This window comes from Panulirus ornatus, chromosome 34 (assembly GCF_036320965.1).
Source record: "Panulirus ornatus isolate Po-2019 chromosome 34, ASM3632096v1, whole genome shotgun sequence".
NCBI classification, from domain to species: domain Eukaryota; kingdom Metazoa; phylum Arthropoda; class Malacostraca; order Decapoda; family Palinuridae; genus Panulirus; species Panulirus ornatus.
In genome coordinates, this window is record NC_092257.1 from 15646555 (window position 1) to 15663466 (window position 16912).

Sequence of the window (16912 nt, forward strand, 5' to 3'; positions counted from 1 at the left end):
AAGTATATAACTGAGGTGCAGAGGTCTCTTGCTTACCATGATTCCAACAACCACAGTTATAAGTGCGCACACTTAGAATAATGTATACCATTTTACCAACCATAGTGTCAAATGTTTTGAGTATCTAGGGTTTCCTGCAGTACCACAAAATTTCATCCATGCATAGGATGAGTGTCATGTGGCCACTTGTGCACCAGCTTAGCAAACTGCCATTTCTAAAGAGTGGCAGGAGGAATTTCATAACCAGGTGATCTTGCTAGGGTGAGCATCAGGGTAGCCTTTTATACAACATAGCTTGTTCGCTCATTCATAAGAGTATGGAGGTATGGCATTAGAGGTGACACTTTCCCATCATCTTGTTGCTTTACAGTTTTGTACATCATTTCTTTGTCCCTTTATAGAATAAGCATGTCACTTTTAAATGATAATAATGCTTATTTTCAACCCTGGAATGTTCACTATATGATTTTAGGCATGTCTCCCAGGATCAGTTTCCCTAATCCCCCATTTCCTGTAGGCTTTGTGCCTTGCAAATTGCCAACTAAGGATCTTCTGATGTAAGTTCTGTTTGATTTTACTATTTGGATGGTCACAGTCACTTTAGTTTGTAATCTTTCTGAGAAAATTGGCCTCATCTTTACTGCAAATGAGCAAATATCAGTAACTAAGGATTAATTGACTTTATCAAAGAAAATGTTGCCATATTGCCAAAGCCTGGCTTAACATCCTTCACAAACTTTCCTCCATGTAGCCAATAGATTGTGTGCATCAATGGAAAGCTTTTTAGTTTAAGCAGTAACCAGTGGGCAGAGGCAGAATTAGGGCTTATGAAGTGGCCATGGTAAACTATGAAATTGTGAGTGGTTTGACTGGATGGGAGGCTGTTTTAGTGCAATATGCCTGAAGAAGAAGTGTGTTAATAAGGCTGTAGTTAGTTTTTTCATTATGCTGCCATGCTGATTTAGGAAAAGCAGTTGAGTATAACTGAGAAATAGAATTCATTGAAATATATTGTAAGTGAACAGTGCAAAGGAAATAAATCACTTGGAACTCAGTAGTCTTGATTGATAAACAAGTCCTCAGGATTATTGTGATTGAAAGCATCTGTGTATTTCAGTAAACCCAACTTTTCCATGAATTGGACAAGTTGTTCTTAAACAATCAGGGTCATTTGGGATATACCCAAGAATGTTTTCTCTTTTGCAGAATTAGATATAAATTTGTCATTTTCCAAATCTCTTTCATCTTATCTGAAGATGTGCTAACTTTTCCATATATTGATATTTTTGAGTTTTTATAATTCTTTTATTGTTTTTCAAACATTTTCACACAGGTGGCAGTTTCAGATGAAACTGGTAGACTGGATATTTATCCCCAGAAGGTGGGAATCCGCGCTGTTGGCTGGAACTCCACAACTCTCACAATCAACAATAGACCAATGTACTTACGAGGATGTGGGAAGCATGAAGATGCTGATGTGAGTTTAGAAATTCAGTTCTAAGAATTAGATTAATATCAATTTTTCTCATATATGATTTTTAGTTGATTTTACGGTTTGGAGTGAATTGGTGAATCTCTGGAAATGGTAAAATTTTATTTCATGAGTTTTCTCTAAGAAGGGTTTAGGAGCTGAAAAAGAATGAATTGAGAAAGTTTTTCAGTATTTTAAGGGTGACCTTTGAAGCTCATAGTACTGATACTTTATATAAGTTAGTGGAGGAACTTTTTCTTTGACCACACTTCTGTTTCAGAGAAAAAAGGTATGTAGGTTATCTTTTTACAGTAGTTTTATGTACTGAATTTTGCTGTGTATTATGTTACCATTTTAAGGCATGTTGTAAATGTAGACAAAAACTGAATGATAGTTAGCACCATAATGGTGGAATGATAAATTTTTAACTCAATAACCCTTTATTATGGTGTGGAGAATGACATAAGTAGTGTCAAAATCTTATTTGTTACAGATTCGAGGAAAAGGACTGGATTATCCTCTTGTAGTTAAGGATTTCAGCCTTTTAAAATGGTTGGGAGCTAACAGCTTCCGTACTTCACATTACCCATATGCTGAGGAGATCATGGATATGGCAGACCAGGAGGGAATTATGATCGTTGATGAAAGTCCAGCTGTGGGTCTCAGGTGCCTATTATCACTGTATTTTATTTTTTCAGTTGATAACACTTTAATGTTTAATATTTGGGTCTAAAGAATGGGACTTTTGTCAGCACCCAACTGCTAAGGTATTTGTGAAAATGAGCAAGCAGGCAAACTAGAATGTACTCTTGATGCAGAAGTTATAACTTGAAAGAATGTTGAGGTAACTTGTGCTTTCATTTCTTGCCCAAACCCTATTCTAGACTATAAATCACATGATAAACTTAATGATATAAAGTAGCTCGTCAAACCACTATCATTGACTAACCAGTGGCAGTTGGAATTATGCTGACTACACAAATAAGGATCTGCCATGTTACCTTTCTCTTCCCTGTAGGCATCAGTAAGATCTAATACAATACTTTGAGTAAACTTTCTAATGATGAAGCTTCATCCTTGACTAAGTTAACTTGTAAGATGGGTATGACTTTAGATCCATGATCTGAATATGAAGTTGACTGACATTAGAAAGTGAACCCACCATTAACCAGGTTCAAAGTCATGACAAAAGAGTTGGGGGGAGTTTACTATTATATTTATCATGTCCTCATGGCTTGGCCTTGGACTTGACTCTTAGGGTCAGGTAAAAGGGTAGGCTGTGATGTCAAATTTTGGTAAATCTGCACATATTGGATATGTATAATGACCATTGGACAAAATATTTTCTCTTTTTATGGGTTAGGTTAGGGGTTTTGACTACATAATTGAGCTGACATTTGAAGAATGTATTGGGACTTCTTGTTAGTGATGATTCATAGATATATTATCTCAGGTGATTTTTAATAGGGTTAAGCTTATAAGTATGTTTGGCATAGAGGGATAACTTTGGAATGCTCCATATGTATGGTACTGACATCCTTTGCATTCAGTCAGGTTACTTAGATGACTTTTCTCCTTAGATAGGTGAAAAAGGGATTTAGGGTCTTAGGAGATTTATCATATTCCATATTATCATACATCTTGAAGTAACATCATAGATATATTGTTATGGTACTTTGAAGTGAGTATGTCTTTTCACAGAAATTAGGTTTTAGTTTTCAGGCCCTCTTTCAGTCATGATCTACAAAGACTGATGTAGACTCCTGGCTATCTTCTCTTATAAAGAGAAAAGTAATACACTTTGTTAGTTTGTCGGAAACACAAAATCTGTTCTTGATTATTGATATAGTTTAAGGTAAAAGAATAATTTCACCTGTCACTGAACAAGTTTCCATTGATGATTGTGTCTCATATGCTTGGCAAAAATCCTTTGAATCATCCCATGGATATACATTTTGGCCAGGCTCTATCAGGGAGAGGAGTATGGGGTGTGTCTGATCACGAAAACTTGGGTTGAATCTATGGAGGGAGTTTTGACCGTATGTAATTGTCTGAAGAAATAATTCGTGTCTTAAAGGAAGTTATTTTTTTGTTTTTATTATTTCAATCTACTTTTCAGTGGTTTTGGTGAGACTTTAATGAACAAGCACATATCTGTCATGAAGGAGCTTGTCCGCCGTGACAAAAACCGTCCAAGTGTAATCATGTGGAGTGTTGGCAATGAGCCTCAGTCAAACCAGGCAGCTGCAAAGGATTATTTCAGGTCAGAAAAATGTCAAACAGGCTACGGTATGCTGTTATGCTTTTTTATTTAAAGAAAACTGACTTCCATTTTCTGATTTGAATTATACTTTTTAATTTCATGTAGAATATTAAAGTTTAGAGTATTTTACCTTGTCATTTACTTCTACAGTATTTAAGTTTTCATTTATGGTAGTATCATTTGATTTTAGGAAAGCATCTTGTAGTAAGTTGAGCCATTTTTCAATTACAGAGTAAGATAAGCCTCATACTGTTTACATGTACCCTTAGATTTAACATTTTGATTTTTTTTTATACTATTTGCCATTTCCCACATTAGCGAGGTAGCATTAAGAACAGAGGACTGAGCCTTTGAGGGAATATCCTGACTTGGCCCCCTTCTCTGTTCCCCCTTTTGGAAAATTAGAAACGAGAGGGGAGGATTTTCAGCCCCCCCGCTCCCTTCCCTTTTAGTTGCCTTCTACGACATGCAGGGAATACGTGGGAAGTATTCTTTCTCCCCTATCCCCAGGGATAGACATTTTGATTTATGTGTGGAAATAAAAAGAGTGTGGTTGAGAGAGTAGAAGAGGGTGTGTTGAAATGGTTTGGACATTTAGAGAGAATGAGTGAGGAAGGATTGACAAAGAGGATATATGTGTCATAGGTGGAGGGAACAAGGAGAAGCAGGTGACCAAATTGGAGATGGAAGGATGGAGTGAAAAAGATTTCGAGTGATTGGGGCCTGACTCTACAAGAGAGTGAGAAGTATACAAGGAATAGAGTGAATTAGAACGATGTGGTATACTGAGGTTGACGTACTGTCAGTGGACTGAACCAGGGCATGTAAAACGTTTGGGGTAAACCATACTGCTATACGTCAAGAAACAAGCACATTGTTAGCTGATTTGAGAAAATCTAACAAAGTATTTTGGGATTTAAGTAGAAAGCTGCTGTTTTACTGCATTCAAAGGTTTTTCAGTGTCAACAAATCACTTACAAAATAGTTGAACAAATTAGTATATAAGTTATTGAAGACTAAATGTATTTCAGACAAGGATGCCAGGGAATAATAGTTCATATGTGATGGAGTTACTGTATATGTATCAAGATGGGAATGTGAGATGATATTCTTGCCTGATGAATCAAGTCAGTGTGCAAAGTGAAGAACAAAGAAAACCTATGTTGGTATGAAAAGCTTTGTTTAATGAACACACTGGATGTAAGTTGAGGATATATGTCTTTACTTGTGGCCATAACCATCCCACCTTCAAGAGGCAGGTCTACAAAAGCTGATAAGTTCAAATGAATCCCTGAAGCAATTTTTTCTCTTAGCTTATTTTATCTTTCACTTGATGTAGCTTGATTAGGGCATATTGTTGCCCTTGTCATATTGGCTGCTAAAAAGAAAGTAAAGATAACCAAGACGGAGGCTGTATAGACTTTATCCTCCATATTATATGGGAATAGAATTTGGATGATAGGTAAGCAGATAGATATTGAGAGAGGTTATGGTTAGCAATACAGGGAGAGATGTTCCATACAGTTGAAGAAGCACTAGCTGTCATGTGTAATGTGTTGTTTTATATATTAATTGTTGTCCCAGGAACCCCTGTTGTGGAGCTGCCACTGCGCACAGGAAGCTGATATCATCTATATGGTTGGACCATAGGTTAAAGAGTGTGGTGTTGTGTGCTGTCCATGAGATGAGTGCTGGACAATTAAGAAAGATGTATTAATTGTCTTCTGAATGGAAATTACAATCTTAGGCATATATTGAATTGGTGTTTTAGCATTTTAGAGACAAATGTATCAAAACTACAGGCAAGAAAGTGTAACTCATTTATGTCTTGGGAGTGCCGTTTCAGGTTATTCTATGTCTGGTAGAGTAGAATTTAAGACTTGAATGAGGAGGGCAGATATTTTGTAATTTTTGAGTCATTACAGTGTGTGTATGTTTTCCAGTATCATGTTTGTTATGTGAGGGGAGGGGGGTTGATCTGTGAGTTAAGGTTGCTAAAGTGTGAAGTAGCAGAGATTTTATTGCTTATACTTTAGGGTAAGTGGCTGGTTATGTTGTGATTGTAAAGAATTGTGTGCTAGGCACATTCATTTGCGATCATATGGGAGGTATTTTTGTTTCAGTGTGCAGATGTTGAAAGTTAATGGTTTCTAAGCCTTCTTTTATGTGGTTTGCAGTTTTGTTGTGTTTGCTTTTGAGTGGCTGGATGACCAATCTAGTGAGGCATAGTATAGGGTGGAGCCTATGACCAATCTAGTGAGGCATAATATAGGGTGGAGCATATGAAGCATATGAACTGTTTGTAGAGGATACTAAGGGATTCTGTTCCTTGTCCAAAATTGATGTCAGTAGGTGTTTTGAGGGCATTTAGTTTGTTCTAACTTTAAGTTCATGTTTATCATGTCATATGAGGTACCTAATATGGTAGGAGCTTTGTTCAAGGGGAGTGGTTTTCCATGTAGGGTGATGGGAGGGTGCTTGTTGGACTAATGTCTGTCAGGGAGTTAGGAGGGTGTCAGTAGATTTCTATCTTGATGCAAACGTTCTTTTTTGGGTGGCCAAGTGTTCTAATTACTTGATATTGTGTTGTATTTTTGTTATTGTGAGGTCATCTGCATATGAATGAACTTTTCCACTGTGGTCTGCAGGAGGTGTTGGGAGGTCATGGAGAAAGAGATTGAAGAGAGTCAGAGGAAGAATTGCTCAGGGTGTAACTCTGTTTTCAGATTTTTAAGAATTTTGGAGGTGAAGGCTTTGAGTGTGACTTTAGCTTGGTGGTCAGTTATGAAGCTGGCTAACTAGTTTTTGTCCATATGGGGAGGATGGTGTCAAGATCATTTGCAATATATATGTCAGAAGCCAGTATATATTGCATTATAACATTTATATGGTACTGATCATGATATGGGTGCAATTGCCTGTTATTTAAGAATGTGAAATATTAGAAGAATTCTGTCATGAATAACCCCATTCCCATTTATATGGGGAAGGTTTAGTGTAAATGGGCATGTGGGAAAGAACTGAACAGAATTAGTATCCCCATCTCTCACCTCAACAGGCTTTTGAAAGGGATAGGGTACTTGGGTTGATTTAATTTTCAAGCATGATCTCTTGTATGCTTTGTATGACTTTGTTTAATATGATGTAAATGTAAGGCAAAGTAGTTGATGTTAACAGGGGTATTCAGCTGTTTTAAGAGTAGAAAATAGAGGCCTTTCATGGAGTTCAGTAGTGCATTGACAAATGAGAATTGTTTGATTGGAGCAGAGGGATGAATACAGTGATCATTTTTTACACATTTCCATTATATTTTTTGTCTACCATACATATGTTTGGAATTGTTAAAGTAATATGTTAAACTTTTATGTGAATAATAGCTGAACTTCATGTAAATTTCCTTGATGCTTTCTGAATGCAGGCAGCTACTGTAAGCACACTATGAAGCTTTATCACCTCTGTAAAGTGGAAATATATTCACAGCAATGTGGTCAATGCAACAAAAGAAGCAGATCCAACCAGACCTGTCACTTGTGTTCTGTCATATAACAAGAACTCGGAGTTTGCTGTATGTAAATTGGATTATTATTTGCAGTACTTTTAAGTAAGCAGTGAATGTTTTGTGGCTTTCATGTTGCTCTTGATGCTTTGTACACTACGATGTTACAGCTTGGTCTTTTGATTTTGATGTTCAAGCCTAATCATCTCTTAGTGGCTCTGTGTGTGGTGGAAATGTGAAATAATCATGGAGATTTTATCAAGACTTTTTATTTTTTTTTTTTAGGAATCAAGCAACACTGTCCAGCATTCCTTCATTTTTGCAGTATGTGGTGTGTGGTATGGATGAGATAAAGTGCAAGGTTGTGGGATACAAGGGTCACATTGCTGTCAGTGTTGAACTAGGGCATATGAAGTGGTCAGGGGAACCACAAAAAGGTATGTGGGGCTTGTGTGGATAAGAGGCGTTAGTTCAGTGCATTATACATGACAGATAGGGTGTGGATGCGATCAGATTAGGCACAACCTTACTATATGGGAAATGGTGGACAAGTATGAAAAAAAAAGTTTTTACAGAATTTCACTGAAGCTACTAAAAGCGACTAAAAGGGGAGGGAGCGGGAGGCTGGAAATCCTCCCCTCTCGTTTTTTTTTTTTTTTTTTTAATTTTCCAAAAGAAGAAACAGAGGGGGGCCAGGTGAGGATATTCCACAAAGGCCCAGTCCTCTCTTCTTAACGCTACCTCGCTAATGCGGGAAATGGCGGATAGTTTAAAAGAAAGAATATATATATATATATATATATATATATATATATATATATATATATATATATATATATATATATATATATATATCTTTCTTTCTTTCATACTGTTCGCCATTTCCCGCGTCAGCGAGGTAGCGTTAAGAACAGAGGACTGGGCCTCTGAGGAAACATCCTCATCCAGCCCCCTTCTCTGTTCCTTCCTTTGGAAAATAAAAAAAAGAAAAAAAGAGAGGGGAGGATTTCCAGCCCCTCGCTCCCTTCCCTTTTAGTCGCCTTCTACGACACGCAGGGAATACGTGGGAAGTATTCTTTCTCCCCTATCCCCAAGGAATAAATTTTTTTTTTTTTTTTTTTGCCGCTGTCTCCCGCATTTGCGAGGTAGCGCAAGGAAACAGACGAAAGAAATGGCCCAACCCACCCCCATACACATGTATATACATACACGTCCACACACGCAAATATACATACCTACACAGCTTTCCATGGTTTACCCCAGACTCTTCACATGCCCTGATTCAATCCACTGACAGCACGTCAACCCCGGTATACCACATCGATCCAATTCACTCTATTCCTTGCCCTCCTTTCACCCTCCTGCATGTTCAGGCCCCGATCACACAAAATCTTTTTCATTCCATCTTTCCACCTCCAATTTGGTCTCCCACTTCTCCTCGTTCCCTCCACCTCCGACACATATATCCTCGTGGTCAATCTTTCCTCACTCATTCTCTCCATATGCCCAAACCATTTCAAAACACCCTCTTCTGCTCTCTCAACCACGCTCTTTTTATTTCCACACATCTCTCTCACCCTTACATTACTTACTCGATCAAACCACCTCACACCACACATTGTCCTCAAACATCTCATTTCCAGCACATCCATCCTTCTGCGCACAACTCTATCCATAGCCCACGCCTCGCAACCATACAACATTGTTGGAACCACTATTCCTTCAAACATACCCATTTTTGCTTTCCGAGATAATGTTCTCAACTTCCACACATTCTTCAAGGCTCCCAGAATTTTCGCCCCCTCCCCCACCCTATGATCCACTTCCGCTTCCATGGTTTCATCTGCTGCCAGATCCACTCCCAGATATCTAAAACACTTTGCTTCCTCCAGTTTTTCTCCATTCAAACTTACCTCCCAATTGACTTGACCCTCAACCCTACTGTACCTAATAACCTTGCTCTTATTCACATTTACTCTAACTTTCTTCTTTCACACACTTTACCAAACTCAGTCACCAGCTTCTGCAGTTTCTCACATGAATCAGCCACCAGCGCTGTATCATCAGCGAACAACAACTGACTCACTTCCCAAGCTCTCTCATCCCCAACAGACTTCATACTTGCCCCTCTTTCCAAAACTCTTGCATTCACCTCCCTAACAACCCCATCCATAAACAAATTAAACAACCATGGAGACATCACACACCCCTGCCGCAAACCTACATTCACTGAGAACCAATATATATATATATATATATATATCTTATCAGTCAAAATATTGAATAAGCTTTTTCACCCACTCATGACAGGATGACTTGCAGAATTATTTCCTAAATAGACAGATAGATAAGCTATACACTTCTTCCTTAGCAGAAGTCATTAAGAATATATTCACACATTTGCCTTTTGTTTTTTGTTTAATTTGTTTATGGATGGGGTTGTTAGGGAGGTGAATGCAAGAGTTTTGGAAAGAGCGGCAAGTATGAAGTCTGTTGGGGATGAGAGAGCTTGGGAAGTGAGTCAGTTGTTGTTCGCTGATGATACAGCGCTGGTGGCTGATTCATGTGAGAAACTGCAGAAGCTGGTGACTGAGTTTGGTAAAGTGTGTGAAAGAAGAAAGTTAAGAGTAAATGTGAATAAGAGCAAGGTTATTAGGTACAGTAGGGTTGAGGGTCAAGTCAATTGGGAGGTAAGTTTGAATGGAGAAAAACTGGAGGAAGTAAAGTGTTTTAGATATCTGGGAGTGGATCTGGCAGTGGATGGAACCATGGAAGCGGAAGTGAATCATAGGGTGGGGAAGGGGGCGAAAATCCTGGGAGCCTTGAAGAATGTGTGGAAGTCGAGAACATTATCTCGGAAAGCAAAAATGGGTATGTTTGAAGGAATAGTGGTTCCAACAATGTTGTATGGTTGCGAGGCGTGGGCTATGGATAGAGTTGTGCGCAGGAGGATGGATGTGCTGGAAATGAGATGTTTGAGGACAATATGTGGTGTGAGGTGGTTTGATCGAGTAAGTAATGTAAGGGTAAGAGAGATGTGTGGGAATAAAAAGAGCGTGGTTGAGAGAGCAGAAGAGGGTGTTTTGAAATGGTTTGGGTACATGGAGAGAATGAGTGAGGAAAGATTGACCAAGAGGATATATGTGTCGGAGGTGGAGGGAACGAGGAGAAGTGGGAGACCAAATTGGAGGTGGAAAGATGGAGTGAAAAAGATTTTGAGTGATCGGGGCCTTAACATTCAGGAGGGTGAAAGGCGTGCAAGGAATAGAGTGAATTGGATTGATGTGGTGTACCGGGGTCGACGTGCTGTCAGTGGAGTGAATCAGGGCATGTGAAGCGTCTGGGGTAAACCATGGAAAGTTCTGTGGGGCCTGGATGTGGAAAGGGAGCTGTGGTTTCGGGCATTATTGCATGACAGCTAGAGACTGAGTGTGAACGAATGTGGCCTTTGTTGTCTTTTCCTAGCGCTACCTCGCACACATGAGGGGGGAGGGGGATGTTATTCCATGTGTGGCGAGGTGGCGATGGGAATGAATAAAGGCAGACAGTGTGAATTGTGTGCATGTGTATATATGTATGTGTCTGCGTGTGTATATATATGTGTACATTGAGATGTATGGGTATGTATATTTGCGTGTGTGGACGTGTATGTATATACATGTGTATGGGGGTGGGTTGGGCCATTTCTTTCGTCTGTTTCCTTGCGCGACCTCGCAAACGCGGGAGACAGCGACAAAGCAAAATAATAATAATAATAATTTTCCTTTTGTTTTTTATACATCTGTACACATTTGCTGTAGGAGTAATTCATCTAGATTTTGTAGGTTATTTTTACAATACTTGTGCAGGCTTTGTATGTTACAATCAATTATCATTGATCTTCAGGTTAGTTGTAGAGGCCACACATGATGCAGATCCTACACGACCTGTGACTTGCGTGCTGAATCAGGGCTTGCTTGAATTTGCTGTAGGTGCCCTTGAGGGGCTTCCATCTTTTTGAAGCTTGTTACATGCATATCTGATGGCTTGCTGACACACACTGACTGATGTATTAGCTTACGTACTATTTAGATTGTTGGTAGATTTGTTAATTGATGTTAACCCCCAAGGGAAAAGATATGTATTGTAGATTATTTTATGTTGTTTAAATTCAAACTTAGATCATCACTAATTTTTGTAATTAGCTCCAGAATTTCTTAATGCTGATTACAAAATAGACATTATGAATGTACTACTACTTCATACGTTTCATTCAAGGAAATTAGTAGAAAAGTGTTAATCTTTTAGAGAAATGTTATTGAAAGTATATGAATTCTCTTAAGATCAGTATAATTGATTTTCTTTTTTGTAACTTTCCATTTCTTTTGTGTTTCTTCACTGGTTTTTGATGCCAAGTGAGTTGGCATTAAGTAGAACATGGTCTTTGGCAGATGAATTCACAAGCTTGTCATATGTTGGAAGTAGTAATACTGGTACCAATCACATTTCCATCTTCCACCCACTGCTCACATCCTGAGTAGATCATGATTTCCTACTTTGGAAATGAATGGCATAATTCTTTTTTAAATGGCTTATAATAGTATTACCTCTTTTTTAAGTTAATGAAAGTAGAAAAGAATAAGTTTATAGGAGAGTTAGAAGACCAAAGGGATGCAAGAAAGAATAATGTTTTGTTGGATAGTTGGTGCAAGATGAGAGGGGTGGCAACTCACTCCTTTTTTTATCTACTTTTTATAATAGTTTGGCTTCAGCATAGCTCTTTTGTTCCCCAGCAAAGTTGTATCTGCTACAAAATCTGAAGATTCCTCCCGACCTGTAACATGTGTACTTAATCGACCAAAGGAAAAGGATCAAGCTGTTAGTCTTATTGTTTGTGGTTTTGGTTGCTGCTGCTGCTTGAAGTTGCTTTTTTTGTGCATGTCATATAAAGATGGTTAAAAAATTGTCTTTGCTGGTCATATGCTTGATCTTGCTTGATATATTTAGTAACCAAGATGGTGTAGTCTTTATAGAATTACATTTTTGGCTTAAAGTATATATGCTTTAGTGCTGAAGATATGTTTTACATATAATAAGCATGTTGAATTTTATTGAACTTTTGCACTGTAGTGTTTAGTTTGTAGTAACTGTTAACTTTTTACTAATTTGGTGATTTTCAGTTTACACACATATCATTCTTATAGCTTTTTATGTATGCAGTTAGATATGAATTTGAGTAATACTTCATGCGGAAGAGCTACATTTTCCAAAACTGTATTTTGCCTTTTATATGTGAGTATACATGTCACTTTCATAATTTTTGTTCACTCTATTTTCATCAGAAATCAGAGTATGTTTGAGGCTATCTTTATGTTGGAAACACATTATCAGAATATCTGTCATTAATTTCTTTGTTAGTTTTGTACATTTTTCATTTTGGGAATAAGGAAAGCAAGAAACCTTTTTCCCCTTTTAGAAAGTTAAAATACAAGAAGGGGAGGGTTTCTGGTCCCCCTCTCCCGTCCCCTTTAGTCGCCTTCTACGACACGTGAGGAATGTTTGGTAAGTATTCTTTCTCTCCTATCCCCAGGGATAGGTTGCGAGGTGTGGGCTATGGATAGAGTTGTGCGCAGGAGGGTGGATGTGCTGGAAATGAGATGTTTGAGGACAATATGTGGTGTGAGGGGGTTTGATCGAGTAAGTAATGTAAGGGTAAGAGAGATGTGTGGAAATAAAAAGAGTGTGGTTGAGAGACCAGAAGAGGGTGTTTTGAAATGGTTTGGTCACATGGAGAGAATGCGTGAGGAAAGATTGACCAAGAGGATATATGTGTCAGAGGTGGAGGGAACGAGAAGTGGGAGACCAAATTGGAGGTGGAAAGATCGAGTGAAAAAGATTTTGAGTGATTGGGGCCTGAACATGCAGGAGGGTGAAAGGCGTGCAAGGAATAGAGTGAATTGGAATGATGTGGTATAGCAGGGTCGACGTGCTGTCAATGGATTGAACCAGGGCATGTGAAGCGTTTAGGGTAAACCATGGAAAGTTCTGTGGGGCCTGGATGTGGAAAGGGAGCTGTGGTTTCGGTGCATTATTACATGACAGCTAGAGACTGAGTGTGAACGAATGTGGCCTTTGTTGTCTTTTCCTAGCGCTACCTCGCACACATGAGGGGGGGGTTGTTATTCCATGTGTGGCGGGGTAGCGATGGGAATGAATAAAGGCAGACAGTATGAATTATGTACATGTGTATATATGTATATGTCTGTGTGTGTATATATATGTGTACATTGAGATGTATAGGTATGTATATTTGCATGTGTGGACGTGTATGTATATACATGTGTATGTGGGTGGGTTGGGCCATTCTTTCGTCTGTTTCCTTGCGCTACCTCGCTAACGCGGGAGACAGCGACAAAGCAAAATAAATAAATAAATAAATATAAGAAACCTTTTTGAGACCTCAGTGATGTTATTTTTTCCTCTAAATAACACTGCATTAGACTTGCCCTCTGCCAGTGGTCTGTCAAGGGTGAGGCACTAAAGGCTAAGAAGCAGCACTGGAGTTCACTAACCACGGAGACAATTGCAGTGGCCACCCCCTTGAGGGAGTCCCAGAAAGGAATAGTCATCATAGATATAGATAGATGGATTGATAGAAATAATATTAATTTGACCTCTTTTTTTATATTCCATTACCCTTTTTTTATGTAATTTTCACATTTAATGATACTGTAGGCTCTCATACACAGACCATTTATATTTCACCAAATGAATTATCATGATGGTGTTATTAGATTTGATGTCCTTGAGGATAGACTGTGAGTGGAAATTCACCTTCAGTGAGGTTGTATCTTCATTGTAAAACTTTGTTGAGGAACCTCTCAATAAAGGGGGTCCATCAATTTCCTGCTACTGATTGCTGTGTGGTGTTGAAGCTGCAGGAGCCTCATGAAAAGGGTCCTGGTGTGAAGGAAGAAATGTGAAAGTAGAGAGTAAATGTGAATAAAAGTAAGGTTATCAGGTTTAACAGTGAAGGGGAAAAGGTTCTTTGGAGTATGAATCTGAATGGAGAGAATTTGAAGGTCCTGGGGCACTTTAGATACCTGGGAATGGATATGGCATCAAATGGAACTATGGGAGCTATAGTGAGCCATAGGTCCTTGGCACATTGAGGGATGTATAGAAAGAGAGGTCAATGTCTATATGGGCAAAGGTGGGTATATTTGATGGTATAGTAGTCCTGTTGTTTCTGTATGGATGTGAAGCTTGGGCCTGAGACAAAAAAGTAAAGAGGAGGATGGATGTGTTGGAAATTAAATAATTGAGAATATTAAGTCGTGTGAGGAGGAGTGATTGAAAAAGACACGTTAAGAGAAAGATGTCATAGTAAGAGGAGTATGTGAAAGATGAAGAGGGTTTGCTGAAGTTGTTTAGATACTTGTAGAGGGTATATATGTCAAAAGTGAAGGTGACAAAGAGAAGGGAAAGACTTAACTGGAGATGGGAGAATGGAGTGGAGATGATTTTAGGTGTTTGACATGCAGCAGGGTATAAGCTTGCATGAGACATATTGCATTGGAGCAGTGTGATGTATAGGGGATAACATGTTGTCATTTGGCTGAACTAGGGCATATGAAGTAGTCAGGGGAATCAAGGAGAAGTCCATGAGGCCTGATTTTGGATAGGGGCCTGTGGTTTTCCTACATTATACATGACAGCTAGATAATGGACATAAGTGAATGAGGCTATTTCTTTATCTGCTTCTGGCACTACCTTGCTAGTTTCAGAAATGGTGAGCAAAGATCAACAAAAAATAAGATGAGCTTCGTATATGACTAGATTTGTAATCACTTCATTTTACCATCGACTTGACTTTAGTGTTATGGTAGAAAAGATATAATCATGGATAGTTGTGAAACATGTAATGTCTTAACTGTATCCTGTATAGTATACTCAGTCTCTGCAACAAGCTTACACTTGCCAAACCTTCCTCAGGCATTTCAGTTGCAAATCATTTCTATGACACTAAGTATAAAGACCTAACAGGAACACTTGAAAAATATTCTGAAGAATACAGCATGTTAAATTGTCCACGTTAGTGTGGCACATTATGGGTCCTTATGACTGACAGGCATTTTTTGGATAAAAAAAGTCTAATTGCACCGTTACTAACCATTTATCTTGTGTGTATTGTAGTGTGGCACTTCTTGGGTCCTTATGACTGACAGGCTCTTTTTGGATAAAAAAAAAGAGTCAAATTGCACCGTTACTAACAATGTATCTCATTTGTATTGTAGAAGGTGACTAATAAGGGTGGGAGCAGGATGCTGAAGATCCTCCTCTCCTATATTATTACTTTCAAGATGAAGGATCAGAGGAAGGTGCCAAATTAGGATTTTTTTTCTCCAATGCCCATTTGTATGTTTTTGATGATACCTCACTACTGCAGGAAACAGCTAACAAGCATGACAGAAAGAAAGATGTAATACAAGTGCTTATGTTTTGAGTTGCATTTAGTGAACTTAGTTTGATTGTGTAAAGTGTGAGATAGAATTTGTTTGATTGTTTAAAAGTGAGAGGTAGAATATAACTGCATGCATAATCAGATATTTTCTCTTGATTTGTGAAGTAGATTTTTGTTGAAAACAAGATAAAGACTTTTAAAAAGCATTCATGCACCAATTATTGAAACATATTTAGTAGGTCTGGAGTGAGCATTCAGACTTATATTAATTTTGTTGAAAACAAGATAAAGACTTTTAAAAAGCATTCATGCACCAATTATTGAAACATATTTAGTAGGTCTGGAGTGAGCATTCAGACTTATATTAATCACATGTAGTTAAGAAGCTAAAATGCTTACCAAATATTAATGGATCTCCCTATGGTCGCCAGGGACGCAGCCTTGATGTTATCTTGGTGAACCGGTATTACTCTTGGTATGGTGATACAGGCCACTTGGAAGTTATCAAGCTACAAACAGTCACTGAGTTTTCTGAGTGGCATGCACTCCACAATAAACCAGTCATGATCTCAGAGTATGGAGCTGGTTCTATTCCTGGCTTTCACATGGTTAGTGTTTCCGTATCATCCTTGTTAAAGCTTGATTAAGGCATTACTTTTTATTAGTTGTAACATATATTGATTCCAAACTTACCAGTGTGTGTGGAACTGAATCTCCTTTTCATTTTAACTTATTAAAAATTGTGCAACAGCCAGTGTGTTTGGAAAAGGTTTTTCTTGTATCATCATTTCCTCAATAAGTGCTTCAAGTATTGTTTTTGTAATGTAACGTAAAACATGGGGCTTTTTTTTTTAAATGGACCAAGTGTAAGAAGATTTGTTCATAAATATCGGACTTTCGTTTGTAAATGTCATTTTTAATTTCTGATAAAGGTTAGCTTAAGGGTTCTCCACCTGCCTTAAGTCAAAGCCACACCTTCATTAGATCTGTTGATCATTATTATTTATTATTCTCAATCAAATGTTCTAATGAAATAAGCGATTTTACTTTCCCATCCTCCCTCCATTGTAGGTTTGCCACACATACATACATAGGTATGTAGCATATATGTGTAATCAGTAATGGAATTTTATCTTGTATTGCTAATGTGCATTGTATTGTAATGCCAATGAATGTATATTTGTAAACTAGATTTTGACTAGTAATTATACCTGATTTAGAGATTTTTCTTTGGATATG

The 16912-nt window shown here is 38.1% G+C and overlaps 1 protein-coding gene across 7 annotated transcripts in view; it reads left to right on the plus strand.

Moving 5' to 3' along the window:
* The window catches only part of LOC139759926 (beta-glucuronidase-like), a 46383-nt gene that overhangs the window by 17272 nt on the left and 12199 nt on the right, over positions 1 to 16912 (plus strand). For 4 of the 7 annotated variants that reach the window (XM_071682559.1, XM_071682555.1, XM_071682558.1 and 1 more), the window contains exons 8-12: positions 1334 to 1477; positions 1965 to 2137; positions 3591 to 3734; positions 7215 to 7299; positions 16105 to 16281. In XM_071682559.1, coding sequence (XP_071538660.1) covers positions 1334 to 1477; positions 1965 to 2137; positions 3591 to 3734; positions 7215 to 7299; positions 16105 to 16281 — 723 coding nt within the window. Of the gene's footprint in view, positions 1 to 1333; positions 1478 to 1964; positions 2138 to 3590; positions 3735 to 7214; positions 7300 to 11115; positions 11198 to 12002; positions 12088 to 16104; positions 16282 to 16912 lie in introns of all 7 variants that reach the window. The other 3 variants (XM_071682560.1, XM_071682556.1, XM_071682557.1) reach the window with 2 other exon arrangements.